The sequence below is a fragment of the Elgaria multicarinata genome, chromosome 6 (genome assembly GCF_023053635.1).
Source record: "Elgaria multicarinata webbii isolate HBS135686 ecotype San Diego chromosome 6, rElgMul1.1.pri, whole genome shotgun sequence".
Classification (NCBI taxonomy): Eukaryota; Metazoa; Chordata; class Lepidosauria; order Squamata; family Anguidae; genus Elgaria; species Elgaria multicarinata.
The window spans coordinates 55,741,477-55,758,361 of record NC_086176.1 but is presented as its reverse complement, the minus strand read 5'-3'; the positions used below and the strand labels follow the sequence as shown (position 1 = coordinate 55,758,361).

At 40.5% G+C, this 16,885-nt stretch overlaps 1 protein-coding gene across 1 annotated transcript in view; it reads left to right on the top strand.

Annotated features, from left to right (window-relative positions):
• The window catches only part of SHC3 (SHC adaptor protein 3), a 47,536-nt gene extending 31,306 nt beyond the window's left edge, over positions 1 to 16,230 (top strand). Inside the window, exons 6-12 of the mRNA XM_063128585.1 lie at positions 120 to 171; positions 2,920 to 3,046; positions 5,959 to 6,112; positions 9,277 to 9,373; positions 10,221 to 10,415; positions 12,399 to 12,694; positions 15,924 to 16,230. Coding sequence (XP_062984655.1) covers positions 120 to 171; positions 2,920 to 3,046; positions 5,959 to 6,112; positions 9,277 to 9,373; positions 10,221 to 10,415; positions 12,399 to 12,694; positions 15,924 to 16,052 — 1,050 coding nt within the window. The 3' untranslated portion in view covers positions 16,053 to 16,230. The remainder of the gene's footprint in view (positions 1 to 119; positions 172 to 2,919; positions 3,047 to 5,958; positions 6,113 to 9,276; positions 9,374 to 10,220; positions 10,416 to 12,398; positions 12,695 to 15,923) is intronic.
• Positions 16,231 to 16,885: the final 655 nt, after the last annotated feature.

The following is a 16,885-nucleotide window of genomic DNA, read 5'->3' as shown; positions in this document are numbered from 1 at the left end:
AACGGGCAGCCAGTTGCAACCACTCAGGCGGAAAGCAATGCACCTTTGTTTCAGCATAAAAAGAAAACTCACATATTCCTTTCTCTCCCCACCCCATTCCTCCCTCCTCCTGCCAACAGGATACAACAGATTATGTTGCATATGTAGCTAAGGACCCTGTAAATCGTAGAGGTAAAGTATTGCTTAACGTTCAGTTTCTTCTTTTTGAAAGTGTAAAGGTGCAATCCTATGCATGTTTAGACAGAAAAAAAACTCCTACAACTTCCAGCATTCCCCAGCCAGACTCCCCCTGTATTTTTCCTGACATAGAACATCATACAGAATGACTAGGGCAGGATCTACACCAGTGCTTTATAATGGTATTGAAGTGCATTGATAACTGTTGGGGCCCATGACACATTCCACATACCCTTTTCAAACCTCTTTCAAGGTGTTGCATCCTGCTTGGTGTAGATGTGGCCCAAGGCTGTTTCTGTGCAAAAACCTGGCCCGAACCCCAACTGAAATGGATCCAGATAATAAGACTCATCCAAGAGTGTCTGGAGCTGGTTGGCTACCACCCGCTCAAGGACCTTTCCCAGGAAAGGAACATTTGCCACCAGACTAAAGTTCTAGTCCTGAGGATATCTAGTCCTGGGACCACACCTTCCCACAAGGAGGCATAAATTACCTCCCTGGCCCAGCTGGCTGTTCCCCCCTTGCTGTTTTTTATAAGCTAAGAGGGGCACAGACCCATTACATAAGTGGTCACATGAACCTGTGCAAGCACCTTGTCAGTGTCCTGGATCTGTACCAACTGAAACTCATCCAAGAAAACTGGACCAGGCGGTGCTCTCGGAACATCACCTAATTAGAATACTTTGTATAGTTTTGGTCACCACATCTAAAAAAAGATATTGTGGACCTGGAAAATGTGCAGAAAAGGGCAACTAAAATTATCAAGGGGCTGGAGCATCTCTCCTGTGAGGGAAGGTTACAACAGTTGGGATTGTTCAGCTTAGAAAAAGGGAAGCTAAGGGGAGACTTGATAGAGGTGTAGAAAATTATGCCTGGCGTGGAGAATGTGGATAGGGAGATATTTTTCTTCTTCTCTCAAAATACTAGAACCCGGGGTCATTCCATGAAGCTGATTGGTGGGAGATTTAAGACAGATAAAAGGGAGTGCTTCATGCAGTGCATTGTTAAACTATGAAATTCACAAGATGTGGTGATAGCCACCAATTTGGATGGCTTTAAAAAGGGCTTGGATAAATTACTGGAGGAGAAGGCTCTCAATAGCTACTAGTCCTGATGGCTAAGTGCAACCTCCAGTATCAGAGGCAGTAGGCCTGTATACACTAGTTGTGGGGGAGCATGAGTGGGAGGGTGCTCTTGCACCATGTCCTGCTTGTGGTTCCTTGTTTGAGGGCCCTTTGGCCACTGTGTGGGCAGAGTGTTGGACTGGATGGACCCTTGGTTTGATTCAGCATAGCTCTTCTTATGGTCTTAATTCCCCTGTGGTAACACTGGAGTCTAAATCTTGGCAGATGCAAGAGATTTTATTTTGGAAGTGCCTAGCCAGTGCATTACAGCAAGCCTCAGATGGGTCCATGGTATCATTAGGGCCCAGATGACCCTAAAAAGCTCTGCTGGGACTATTAAGATAAGCCCAAATGCTCTTTTGTTGGTACGTCAAGTACTATGGGACCAGCATCACTTGCTCAAAGCTCTTGCAAGTCTCTTCCAGTGGTATTAACTAGTCATAGTAAGAGTTTACTAGTAATCGTAAATCAGAAAGCCTAAAGAAGGGATCATTCTCAAGGGGATAGCCACGTTAATCTGCTCCACGACCTTTGGGATAAGCAATCCCATTTATGCCTACATTTTTACTGGGTGGTTGTTTATAGTATGGGAATGAGTTGGATCTTAACAACTAGGTGCCTTTAGCTCTTCCCCTCCCTCACAAAGCAGCAACAGCAGACATTCTGTCAGGCCATAGTAGAGAAAGAGAAGGGAATCAGGGCCACTCCATTGGTACGGCTGAGAGACCAGCTCCTTTTGACACATCCTCTCTCTCAACTGTTTCCATCCCAGCTGGTCCTCGTAAGAACTTTGTAACTTTAAGAAATGGTCCCTGGGTTGGCTTTTCCCCTTTCCCCTTCCCATTCCCCTTTTCTTTTGTGTTCTGTCTTTTAGAGGGCAGGTATTATCTTGTGTTTTATTTGTCTGTAAGCATTTCTGTGAGCCTTATTGGCTGAACAGGGGATAAAAACACTTTAAATCAAACTCTTGCAGTCTTTGAACCGAAGAGCCTTTAACCCAAAGTCTTTAAACCTAAGAATTTTAAGATGCTGTGATTGTTATTTTAATATTTTATTGGTTTTATATGCTCTTTTAACTAATTTTATGTATTATATTGTGTTTGGTGTTGTTCCCTGCCTATTCCTATTATTATTATTATTATTATTATTATTATTATTATTATTATTATTATTATTATTATTGGAATATCTTAAGGACTAGCAAATTGATTAGTCTTAAATAAGGAAGTCAATCATTTGTTGCCTCTTAGGTGATATAGACCAGTGAAATGTACAAGACAGCTAGAGAAGTTTCATAAGGATTAGAGTAGAAAGTAGATGAGCCAGTAGCCTACTTCGGCATGAGGTACAGATGAATTGATGGCTCTGTTTTAAAAAAAGAAGTTTCATATAGAATCATAGAACAGAATCATAGAATAGTAGAGTTGGAAGGAGCCTAAAAGGCCATCGAGTCCAACCAGATCTGTCCAACCAGATCTGTGATTTTAAATTTTATTCCTGCCATAGATGATGATGATGATGATGATGATGATGATGATTTAAACTTCATAGAGTGTAAAGGTGTATTTTCCCAGGAATATACTCTTGAATATTTTTCTTGTTTTTCTCCCACTTCCAGCATGTCATATCCTGGAATGCTGTGACGGCCTGGCCCAGGATATTATCAGCACCATAGGACAAGCATTTGAGCTCCGCTTTAAGCAATACCTGCAGTGCCCTTCTAAGATTCCTGCTCTTCATGATAGGTGAGCACTACAACAAGCTTTGTTCTCATTATTTTTAATGAGAATGCTGTTTCTTGAAGAATTGGTGAAACAAAGGATGAGTTCATTTGCACAAGAGAACAACTGGCTGCAAAGATTTAAAATTGATTCTGCTGATGCCATCAGCCAACAGAACGTGGCCTATATATGTGGAGCTCAACACGTGCCAGTCAGTAACAGTGAACACTATAGTGACTGATGCCATTGCACTGTGGTCAATCTTTTCATGGCTTGTTTCTCGTCTACCTCTTCCTTTCTGCACATGAGAGGGGGAAGAGGAGGAAAGATTGCCCTTTAGTGAGTCAGGTTAATGGCAATACTTCCTCCCACAGGAGGTTAGAGGGCAAAGATGGCATGCCCCAGTTCTCAAGAAAACTGAGTCTTCTCAGTTTTGACCTATCAGTGCAGTGGTGGTATCCCACACATGGGCCAGATCTACACCAAGCAGGATATTGCGCTATGGTATGAAAGTGGTATATGGAGGAAGGAGCCACACTACTGCTTTGTAGCAGTATTGAAGTACACTGACAACTGTTGGGGCCCATGACATGCCATATACTGCTTTCATAAGCCTAATCTACACCAGTCAGTTATCTCGGGGTCAGCTCAAGATCGTCCCTCTGCATCCAAACGCTGCACATATGATCCTGGGATCAACCAGGGATGAGCTCTCAGTTGTCCCGGGATAACTGGGACTGGGTTTTACCTGCAGTCCTGGGACAACCATGAGGTCCGTGGGCAGTGTGGCACTCGCTCAAGGGGTTGTTCCTCGTCCCCGCGAGTAGCGGGCTCAACAAACAGGCATGGAGCTCTGCGGAGGGAGTCTGTGCCCATCGGGGGTGAGGAGGGAAGCATTTTCACCATCCCTGGGATAGCTTTCAGTAGTTTTCAGCTCTGAGTTTCCAGTTTGTTTAATTTTAAAAAACTTATTTTGGCCGCAGGATCGTTCCTGCGCAATTGCGCAACATCGCCTTCTTTTTTAAAAACAAAACAAAACCCCACACCATGCAGGAATGTCCCTTTTCACTTGTGTGATGATGTGCTGGCATTTGGACCCTGGCGGACGATCCTGGAAGCTGGAAAGCCCAAGATCCTCCGCCCCCCGTCCCAAGAGGCCTGCAGGTGTATATTAGGCCATAGTGTTATATCCTGCTTAGTGTAGATGTGTCATGGGCTCCAACAGTAGTCAGTGCACTACAATACCACTATAAAGCAGTAGTGTAGGTCCTGCCAGGGTGTATAACTGGAAGAAGTATTATGAAACTGTATGCAAAAAGGATCTAGGCATTTGACTGAGATATTTGAGGGGAGATGTAATAATAATGATGATGATGATGATGATGTTTCTTACCAGCCTCTCCATTTTGATCGAGGCGGGGAACAACAATAAATGGTAAAATGCATAAAACTGAATTAAAACATACATTGTTAAAACATTCTAAAAACATCTTAAAATTCCACTGGATAGGCCTGCCAGAAGAGATAATTCTTTATAGCTTTCTTGAATGCTAGTAGACTGTTAAGTTGATGAGTCTCCTCTGACAGGCCATTCCACAGTCTGGGAGCAGCAGAAGAGAAGGTCCTCTGGGTAACAGTTGTTAATCTAATTTTTGCTAGCTGAAGTAGATTTTTTCCAGAGGACCTGAGTGTGTGGGGCAGATTGTATGGGAGAAGGCGATCCCGCAGGTAGCCTGGACCCAAACCATGTAGAGCTTTAAAGGTGATAACCAACACTTTATACTTCACCTGGAAACTAATTGGCAGCCAGTGAAGAGATTTTAAAACTGGTGTAATGTGGTCACCCCTAGGTGTACCAGTGACCAGCCTGGCTGCCATATTTTGAACTAGTTGAAGTAATAGCAGTTTTCAGTGAAAGAGCAGCATTCAAGATAGGCTTTATATATTTGTATTATATAAGAGATGCAGACTTCAGGAGATGAGAAGTATACAGAAGACAGAAATGAAAACAGAGGCATGAAGATCAAAAGGTACCTCAAAAAGACAACCCTAAGGATTAATGAAATAACCATCATCATGATAAATATAAGTGCCTAAGGACATAGTTAGCAGTAGTGACTATTGTTAGAGTGTTAAAATATATTGGTCAAGTGGAAATCTATTGAGCCAACTCACTTACTCCCTTTAGACCATGGTCAAACATTTAGGTCATGTCCAACTCATGATCAAACCTTTAGAACATGTCCTTAAAAAAAATTCTAAAGTTGATATTAAAATTTTAAAATCACTTCACTGGCTGCCAATTAGTTTCCAGGCGAAGTATAAAGTGTTGGTCATTACCTTTAAAGCCCTACATGGTTTGGGTCCAGGTTACCTGTGGGATCGCCTTCCCCCATACAATCCGCCCTGCACATTCAGGTCCTCTGGGAAGAATTTACTTCAGCCAGCCAAAACTAGATTGACTGTTACCCAGAGGACCTTTTCTTCTTCTGCTCCCAGACTGTGGAATAGCTTGTCGGGAGAGATTTGACAACTCAACAGTCTTTCTGAATATAAAAAAGCTATAAAGACTGATCTCTTCCAGCAAGCCTACCTAGTCGAATTTTAAGAAGTCTGGCTGTTATTTTAACAATGTATTAGTTTTATATGTTTTAATCAGATTTTTGTATTTTATAACATTTTTGTTTTTTATGTTGTTCCCCACCTCGATCCAGAGGGAGAAGTGGGTTATAAATAAATGCATTATTATTATTATTATTATTATTATTATTATTATTATTATTATTATTATTATTTTATTGATATGAGAGAGGAACATAATTGTTAAGGAACAGGATATATTTGTCTCATTTTAAATGTTGTTACAGTATGGCAATGAAGTAGACAACAGAAGAATATTTTAAAAAACCCAAAGTAACTGAGCTTGTTTCTGACAGGATGCAAAGTCTGGATGAACTTTGGATGGAAGAAGATGGTGAGGCAGCAGAACATCCCTATTACAACAGCATTCCGAACAAAATACCTCCCACTGGGGGTCTTGTTGATACAAGACTCAAAGCCAAGCTCCCCTCCATTTCAGATTCAGCTCAGGTAGGCAAACCAATCCTTACTTGGTTCCCTTAGTTATTATTTTAATGGTCTGAAAATAGCTTGTTAATATATCTTGATTCCTTTGAGCAAAAGGTTATGTTGTACCAGCATCAGGAGGGAATTCAATATGGTAAGGCCACCACTGAGGAGGACCTATTGCTAATTACTACCAACCTTACTGATCTTAGAGGCAGGGCTAGCCAGTGAGTAGGGCCTCCGAAGATGATCTTAAAGCATGGCCAGGTTCATGCAAGTGTAGATGATCTGTCGAATACCATAAACCACAATTGTTTAGGACTTCAAGGTCAAAACAAGCACTTTGAATTGGGCTCAGAATGCACTGGCAGCCATGAGGGAGACTGATCCCCTTTTAAAGACACCTAACCTAGTGATATAGCAGCTGATTCCATAAATTAATTGTGTGCGGTATGAAGAAATGGGGTTTTTTTTTGTCGGCCCTGATTCTCCGAACAACCAGTTCTCGTCTCATGAGGGAGAAAAAATTCTCTCTACTTACTTTCTCCAAACCAGGAATAATTCTATAAACCTTTATCATGTTCATCCAACCCCTGCTCCAGTCACCCTTTTTTCTAAACTAAAAAGTCCCAAACAATGCAGTCTTTTCTTGTTGAGGAAGGTGCCCAACCTCCTGATCATTTTGACTGGGCCCATCCTGTACCTTTTCCTGCTCTCCAATACCACACAGTATTCCAGTGTGGCCACACCATAGATTTCTTTAGGGGTATTATGATACTGGTAGTTTTAGTTTTAATCCTTTTCCTATTATAATTCCTAGCATGTCACAGACTTTAAAAAAAAAAAAAAAAAAAAAGCTGTTGCATGCAGGGCCAGCATTTTCATTGAGCTATCCACCATGACCACAAGATCTCTTTCCTGGTTTGTCACTGCCAGTTCAGACTCCATCATATGAGAAGTCATGAATTCCCCCCCCCCCATGTGCATTTTTAAATTTACATGGAATATAGGACATCCATCTCGACTTGTATTGGTCCATCTTGACTAGTATTGTTGACACTGACTGGCAGCAACTCTCTAGGTTTCAGTTAGGAGCTTTTCCAGCCTAACTGGAGACACCGGGGATTGAACCTGGGACCTTCTGCATGCAAAGCATAAGAACATAAGAAGTGCCATGCTGGATCAGACCAAGGGTCCATCTAGTTCAGCCCTCTGTTTACACTGTGGCCAACCAGCCATCAGCCAGGGATGAACAAGCAGGACATGGTGCAACAGCACCCTCCCACCCATGTTCCCCAGCAACTGGTGCACACAGGCTTATTGCCTCAAATACTGAAGATAGCACACAACCATCAGGGATGGTAGCCATTGATAGCCTTTGCCTACAGGAATTTATCCAACTCCCTTTTAAAGCCATCCAGATTGGTGGCCATCACTACATCTTGTGGTAGTGAGTCCCATATTTTAACTATGCACTATGTGAAGAAGTACTTCCTTTTATTTGTCCTGGATCTCCCACCAATCAGCTTCATGGGATGACCTTGGGTTCTAGTATTTTGAGAGAGGGAGAAAAATGGGTCCCTATCCACATTCTCCATACCATGCATAATTTTGTACACCTCTGTCATGTTTCCCCTTAGTCTCCTCTTCTTCAAGCTAAACAATCCCAGTTGATGTAACCTTCCCTGTAGGGGAGATGCTCCAGCCCCTTAATCGTTTTAGTTGCCCTTTTCTGCACTTTTTCCAGTTCTTAATTCCTTTTCTTATATGCCTAACATGGACTTTGCCTTCTTTTCAGCGGCCACACACTGGGCGGACATTTTCATCAAGCTGTCCACCACAATCCCAAGATCTCTTTCTTCTTTGGTCACCACCAGCTCAGATCCCATTACGTTATACTTGAAGTTGGGGCTTTTTCCCCCAACATGCATCACCTTACACTTGCTTACATTGAACTACATCTGCCATGTGGATGCCCACTCTCCCAGCTTGGAGAGTTCCCTTTGGTGCTCTTCACAATCCCTTTGTATTTTAACAACCTTAAACAATTTGGTGTCATCAGCAAACTTGACCACTTCACTGCTCACTCCTAATTCCAGATCATTTATGAATAAGTTGAAAAGAATTGGTCCCAATACCAATCCCTGTGGGAGCCCACTATTTACTTCCCTCCATCGGGAGAATTGACCATTTATTCCTACTCTCTGCTTTCTGATCTTTAACCAGTTACTGATCCATAAGAGGACCTCTCCTCTTATTCCATGTCTACTAAGTTCATTCAAGAGTCTTTTGTGGGGGACTTTATCAAAAGCCTTTTGGAAATCCAAGTAAACAATGTCCACCGGATCACCCCTGCCTACATGTTTGTTGACACTCTCAAAGAATTCTAGTAGATTAGTGCTCTACCACTGAGCTACGGCCTCTCCTTCTGAAAGTAATACTGAGTTTCTGAAATTTATCATAATATACCTCTGTCGCCATATAATTGAATGTACAAAATGTGTATTTCATATGCATTGCTTTCCTTCGTCTCTTGTGATAGTTCTTTATGTAATCTTGCATTGACTAATCAAATAAATCTATTAAAAAGATGAAAGGGGGAAGCAAAAGTGCTGTGGTGACCTTTGTTTTTTTCTATGGTGCTTTGTGTCCATCTTCCTGTGAGTTTAACTAAAGTAGTGAATTACTTTGAGAAGCAAAGTGATGAGTTTTATCACTATAACACAAATGAGTAAAGATGCCTAAATCTGGCATCAGTTATAATATATCATATAAGTAAGAATCACTGTGAAGATACTTACGTTCATGGTGCAGCATGTTTTGTTTTGTTTTATTTGGTAAGAGCTTGATTGGGATTATTAGGCTGTCATGTTTATTCCAGGAAAGGGTGGTTAAACTGGGGGAGTTCCTTTTATAGATGTAATATACCTACTTTGTTATTTAGAATTACAGGGGTTAATAAAACAGGAAAGGAGTGCAATTTCCCTGAAGGTCATCATTACTCTCATCCTCCTACGCAAACTCATTCATAAAAGAATGCTCAGTCATAGTGTCATACATGATGAATGAAAGAAGACTGGGTTTGGGTAGAATTGCACCTGGACCAATCATAAAAAAGACCCACTGAAAATGCATTACAGTTTTTAAAGGTAGAGTTTGCATGAAGAATATTTTTACTACCACCTTAGTCCGCATCAGCAATGGGAAGAGAGCAAACATACTACCAGAGCCAGCACATAAGAGACCTATTTGATGAAGACTGGCAACAGGGACCTAGTAGGCAAGGTAAGGTGCACTCTAAAACAGTTGGTTTTTACATGACTACAGTTGCAAATACAATAGCGTGGATTGATAGAGAACTGAAAGGAGCTTTTCTACATGAGGCATTTATTGTGTGCTCGTGGTTGATTAAGGGCTCTTTAGATAATGTCATGATCCTCAAGTTTTGGTTCTGGTTTTTTTTTTTTCAGAGCACATCCCCAGTCTTCACCAACCTAATGTATTATAGAAGATACTTCTATAATATTTACTTGAAGACAGTCTTATTCAACAAATGTCCTTTCCAACATTAATTAAAAGCTTCCTGCTTCTGCCCCTTTTATTGCTTTCTGTTGAGTGTAGTAGTGCAATTACCGTTGAATAGGTAGTAATTGTCCTCTGAATTACATATAATAACTACCCCTTAATGTGGAGGGCAGGAGGCTTTAATTACTGATTTCCTTCGGTTATTTTTTTCTTGCTTATTTATACTGCTATTCTGCTATATGAAATGAAAAGGAAAAAATAACGAGAGGAAATTGGTAATGCACCTGTGTGTGCACATATTCTATCTCTCTCTGTGTATATATATATATATATATATATATATATATATATATATATATATATACATATACATACACACACACACACACACCAGACCAATAAACAGGTGGGTGGAAGGAGGGCAGAACAGAAAATAGAGGAATTCAATGGACTGACAATGATGCAGTCTGGATTCTCCATAAAAATGAAAGAAAAAAAGGATGGCAGTTCCCAATTAAACTGTGTAGAAGCAATCTAAGGCAACAAGGTGATCTTTTGTATAGTTGTATTGCAGATTGGGACAAAAAGGCTGCATTGGTTTTCACAGGGTCTTTGGACATCTACAGCATGCCAGAAGGAAAGTCTAATGTAACCCCACCAGGAGAAGTGCCGACTTATGTGAATACACAACATATAAATATGGAAACTCTGCAGGCTCTTCAGGCAGATGCTGAAAACCTGTTCACTGGAACAATAGAAAGTACCAAAGACAGCAGCCCAGAAAAAGATCTTTTTGACATGAGTAAGTTCCTCTTTAAAAAAATCACACTTGAGTGAGGAACTACCCTACATTTCATAATTCAGTGTGTATTGTCAACAGTTATTGTCTTAATAACCATAGAGAAAAAGAAATGTTGCTCTAGCTGTTACATTTTTCATTAAAAAGTACTTTTATCAGTTGCTTGAAAACGGCAGTCCTGGAGGGAGATTGAAAACAGCCCCTTATTCGCTGACAGGGTTATGATATCACAGTTCAGCTTTCCCAGCTACTGCTAGGGATGTCTGTTGCTGGGAAATCCCGCCCTTTTTGAGCTTGCCAGATTTCTGCGGTGCACCTGACTTAGTTTGCATTTGTGAGATGAGCCTGGGGCTTTCCCGGAAAACTAGGAACTTTCTCGCGGTTTTGTTTTGTTTTGCGTAAATAGACATTTGTGCAAATTGTGGACATTTGTGCAAATTCTGGGCATTTGTGCAAATTGTGGACATTTGTGCAAATAGACATTTGTGCAAGTTGAGTAAATAGATATTTGTGCAAACTTGGTCAGCCGCGAGTTCAGCCAGCTGACAGATTTTCCAACTTGTTTATTTGTGTAAATACATATTTGCAGGTGCAACTTGCGGAAATTATGCAATTTGCACCAATGTCTATTTACACAAATTTAAAAAAAAGTTGGAAAATCTGTCAGCTGGCCCAGCTCACTGCTGGCCAAGTTGAGCCAGCTGACAAAAGTTGGAACAAAGTCTGGGAGGCTTTGCTAATGAAAGCTCCTTACCCTGCAACTGCATCTCTCCCGCATCCCTAGCTATTGTCCAAACATTCTATAGCTTTTGTATGAGATTTTTGCGCTCTCCCCTGCCTTTTTGAAAGCGCTACTGTCTCTCCCCTTTGCACAGTGGGCAAAGCAGATGAGAGCAGACTAAAACGGCTGTCTGTGAACTGTGGAAAGAGGGAGATGATGGGTGGCTTGAAGTTCTTTTCACTTGCTGGCTTAAATCTGCTGACGAAGGGGGCAGTCCTCATCTTTGGGCACTTGAGTTAGCATCCAAAGAGATAAAGAAAGAGAAAGGAATGGTAGATAGTTATATTTTATAATATTGTATATTATGTTGTATTTTATATTATGGTTTTATACTGTTGTTTTATACTTTGAATGTTTTTAATTTTTGTGAACCGCCCAGAGAGCTCCGGCTATTGGGCGGTATAGAAATGTAATAAATAAATAAATAAATAAATTTTTGAAATCAGTCTGCTGCAGGTATGAAACAGAAAATGGAGTAATCCAGCTGAAGTCAAGCAGATTTAAGACCCATTAATTATGGTGGATGCCAAACACTGAGGCTTTAGCTAGACCTATCTGTTGCTGCGTGACGGAGGAGTGAAGATCTTGGGATGTTTTTATCGTGAGATTCCCCCCTCTGTTTATGCGTGGCAAGCTACGACCTCAGAGGGAGAGGCATCGCACCCGCCATTTTGTTTTTTTCTTAAAGGGGAAGATGCGCACTAGCACTTGTGCACAAAACGTACTTTGTTAAAAAAATATTTCCCCGCTCCCCCCATCCCACCCCCGATGGGCGCAGTGCTCCTGAGGAGCTCTACACTTTGTGCGCAGGTCCCGGCTCCTCGCAAGGAACTGTGAGGAACCAGGACAAATTGCGGCGCCTGGCCACACATTCTGCGGTCTTGGGCTCAGCTCAGGACCGCGGAAAAACCAGGCTTAAATGGTAGGGTGAGATCCTGGGGCAAGGGAGGGATCATCCCTCCCTGATCCTGGGATCCCCTGTGCATCATGTGGATGCACAGGGACGATCCTGGGGATCGCCCGGGATTTCGCCCCATCATGCTAAGGCCTGAATCTTTTCTCAGTTGTTGCAGGATTCCCCAATGTCTTTCTTTAACTTAGTGCTTTTTTGGAAAGGAAATTAAGGAGCCAGGCCTACACCGAATTGCTATTGTGCTGTTTATATTCTTCACTAATTTGTATCTGTTCTCCACTCTTATTACCAGGCCCATTTGAAGATGCTCTCAAGAACCAAATGCCAGGGCCCGTTTTGAACAAGGCTACCTCAGTTGAATGTACCAGTCCTCTTCTGTCCAGAGCAGCTGGTGTGGCAGTAGCTGCAGAACTGAGCACAGAGCCCTGGTATCAAGGGGAAATGACCAGGAAAGAAGCAGAACAACTTTTAAAGAAATGTGGAGACTTCCTTGTGAGGAAAAGTACCTCCAACCCAGGCTCCTATGTCCTGACTGGTCTACACAATGGACAAGCCAAACATCTCCTCTTGGTGGATCCTGAAGGAACTGTAAGCATCTGAACCTAATGTTAAGGGAAGATACCTCTTACTTAAGATTCTGTTAGCACAGAAAACAAATCTCTTCCCTTAACACTGTTTCACAGTGGCCCTTGCCTTCACAGTGGCCCTTGCAATCTCTGTAAAACCAACAAAGACTCTTGTGGCACCTTAAAGACTAACACATTGATTATGGCATAAGCCATAATAAATGTGTTAGCCTTTCAGGTCTTTGTTGCTTTTTCAGGAACGACTAACACAGCTACCCCTTTGTATACAGAAGTAGTTTCCTTTTAAGAGGTAGAGCACTGGAGGCTTAAAGCATATTTGCAGTAATCTGTTCCTCCCCAAATGTAGCAACTTCCCAGGCCAGTCTTTTCAACCAGATATCCTTGCAGGTGTATAACTCCCAGGTGTTTTGGGTCAAGGTAATGCTTGCTGTAGGTATTTGTTCCCCCTTTGTCAGGAGAGAAGAACATTCTTGCACTTTGCATAAAAGAAACCTACCGTCCTAATACTACTTCATGGTAGTGCTGATAATCAGCTACACTTTATTATTAGCATCATCATCATCATCGTCGTCGTCGTCATCATCATTTATATACCGCCCCATAGCCGAAGCTCTCTGGGAGGTTTACAAAGATTACCTCATGTTGTTTAACCAAACGGCTGCTGCAGTGCAAAATAAGCTCTGATTAGATACAACAGCCTTTTTATGGGCCTTAGATTTCAATGCTGGCTCACAGCCTGGCTTCTGGCATCAGCTAAAAAAAAAAGAAACAATGGATACAATTCTCACATGTAACACTAGAGGACAGTCAAAGATTATTTTCATAATGATTTCCAACAAAGCTGAAATAGGTTGAAGCTGCTCCTGCCGGAGACAGGCCAAATGCTTCATGGAAAAAGAAAGGACTTTACATTCTCTCTGCCTCACTGGTCCAAAAGGTTGCCAGACTTGCATCAAGGCTTGTTTATTTAAAGCACAAGAAAAAAGAGTCCTACAACTCCCAGCATTCCCCATGCTGGCTGGGGAATGCTGGGAGTTGTAGGACTTTTTTTCCTGCCTAAACATACATAGGATTGATTTGATTTGATTTATTACATTTATATATCAGCCCATAGGCGAAGCTCTCTGGGTGGTTTACAAAAGTTAAAAACAGTGAACATTAAAAAGTATACAAAATTTAAAACCATCAAAAACATAAACAGTATAAAAACAATGGTATTCATTTAAAAACAACAGTTCTGGGGTCCGTTAACAAACAAACTTAGCGTTGTTAAATGCTGTTAAATGCCTTGGAAAAGAGAAAAGTCGAACTGGCACCGAAAAGATAATGTTGGCGCCAGGAGAGCCTCATCTGGGAGATCATTCCATAATTGGGGGGCCACCACTGAAAAGGCCCTCTCCCTTGTTGCACCCTTAGACATTTTATTTATTTATTTATTTATTTATTTATTACATTTCTATACCGCCCAATAGCCGGAGCTCTCTGGGCAGTTCACAAAAATTAAAAACATTCAAAGTATAAAACAACAATGTAAAACCATAATATAAGATACAATTTAAAAGCTCAACCAGATATTTAGACAATCCTATGCCTACCTAAACATGCACAGGACTGTGCCTTTAAAAACTGGCAACTAACTCGAAGCACACCCCTGCATCGACACTGAAGCTAAGTTCTACTGTCCCTATTCACAATATTATTTATGTATTTACTCATTTATTTATAAATTATTTTGATTGGTTTTGTATTTAAAAGGCCAGGGTGGATTGATTTAAATCAAAGAAATTTAAATCAGCATGGATAAAAAAATGATTTAACTGCCTGATTTAAATCAATTTTTCCATTTGATATGGAAATCAAATATTTCCAATATTTCCTGAATAATGGTACATATCTGAAAAAATATTTGAAATCAAATATTTCAAATATTTCCTGAATAACGGTACATATCTGACAACCATGTTAATTTACAAGTAACAACGCAATCCTATACAAGTCTACTCAGGAGTATTTCCCATTGAGTGTAGTGGAACTTACTCACAGGTATGTTGGTATAGGATTGCAGCCTAAGTAGAATATTATTTTACATTGTTTCATTTTTACAAGCTGGCATTGCATCTGTTTATCTCACTGTTTATATTTTGCAGGCTTTCTTTACCTACAGTGGAATGTCTTTAAAATATTTCCTTATAGTGCATTTCTTATGACAGTTTGAGGATAGCACTGCAATCCTATACATGTCTAGTCAGAAATATGTTCCATTGTGTTCAGTAGAGCTTACTCCCAGGCAAGTAGTTATATAGTTGCAGCCTATGTTTTCAGGAAGATACACACTGGATAACTGAGAAATGACCCGATTGGTTCTTCACGTCTGTTTAGAGATTAACTATATGGCTAACATGTTGATATCCAGAATATGTAATGTTGAGTTAGTTATTATTTAAATTACTTAGTATTTACATTTTTAAAAAGTCATAAGAACATAAGAAGTGCCCTGATGCTGGATCAGACCAAGGGTCCATCTAGTCCAGCACTCTGATCACACAGTGGCCAACCAGCCATCGGCCAGGGATGAACAGCAGGACATGGTGCAACAGCACCCTTCTGCCCATGTTCCCCAACAACTGGTGCACACAGGCTTACTGCCTCGAATACTGGAGATAGCACACAACCATCAGGGCTAGTAGCCATTGATAGCCTTCGCCTCCAGGAATTTATCCAACCCCCTTTTAAAGCCATCCAAATTGGTGGCCATCAGTACATCTTGTGGTAGTGAATACCATAATTTAACTATGCACTGTGTGAAGAATTACTTCCTCTTATCTGTCCTGGATCTCCCACAAATCAGCTTCATGGGAAGACCCTGGGTTCTAGTATTTTGAAAGAAGGAGAAAAAATGTCTCCCTATCCACATTCTCCATACCATGCATAATTTTGTACACCTCTATCATGACTCCGTTTAGCCTCCTTTTTTCCAAGCTAAACAATCCCAGTTGATGTAACCTTCTCTCATAGGGGAGATGGCTCCAGCCCCTTAATCATTTTAGTTGCCCTTTTCTGCATTTTTTTCCAGCTCTATAATATCCTTTTTTAGGTGTGGTGACCAGAACTGTACAGAATTTGATTTTTTTAAAAAATATCAGATTTTTCCAAACAAATAATTTCTGGTGAATATGTGTCTGTATGCACAATCACACACACTCTTTCTAATTGCATGTTCTTCTTTTTAGGTTCGTACAAAGGACCGCGTATTTGACAGCATTAGCCACCTCATCAACCACCACCTTGAGAACAATTTGCCAATTGTCTCTTCTGGGAGTGAACTCTGCCTCCATCAGCCAGCAGAGAAAAAACAGTGATGCCTCTCCTCCTCCTCCCACAATGAAACATGCAACTGTTGTCTCTCATGAGCAACAACCAGAAAGGAATGGCAAATCTATGTCCAGAGAAATAGAATATCATGTATTACACTTACCGTAGGTTACAGAAATGCCATTCCATGTGGTACCAAGAGAAAGAAAATTATTCTGGCTCTCTGAGGGCAGAATGTTTTTCTTGAACAACAACTTTAATCAAAATGTTCTGATTCCTTAATATGAATATTGACCGTGTACATACACACATATTCTATATAAATACGGTAGATATTTATATTTTTGAAGTCAGTTTGTTGAAGATCTGGAACAAAAAAAATGTTCTGTTCCATACATTTTTAACTGAAGAAAAGATGTTTTGTGTGTGTGTGTGTGTGTGTGTGTGTGTGTGACTGTGATGATTAAAATATAAATATAAAGTCTTGTTTCCTTGAGAAAATTGATACTGGAAATCTAAAGGGTAGGTTTATAATATAATAAGCACAATAGTAGAGAAAAAACAGACAAAATGCAATGATTAAATACCATATGAGGGGAAATGAGCTAGCATTCCAATGGGGAAAGTTAGCTTGAAGGAACTTTTGAAAACATTAATCGTTTTAAGTAAAAGACCTTTTTTCTCTCTCTTTCTGATGTCCCACTTAAATTCTTATATAATGCTACTCCCAGTTGTTTGTAACTTGCTTTGACTTTGACTTGATGTGATTTCTCTATGTATGAGGTATATGCGTTGTTGTTTTTCTAATAATATAACTTATGATACAACTTTGATTTATTAAAATAGTATTCGATATTAAGATTCTTATACTTGTTCTTTA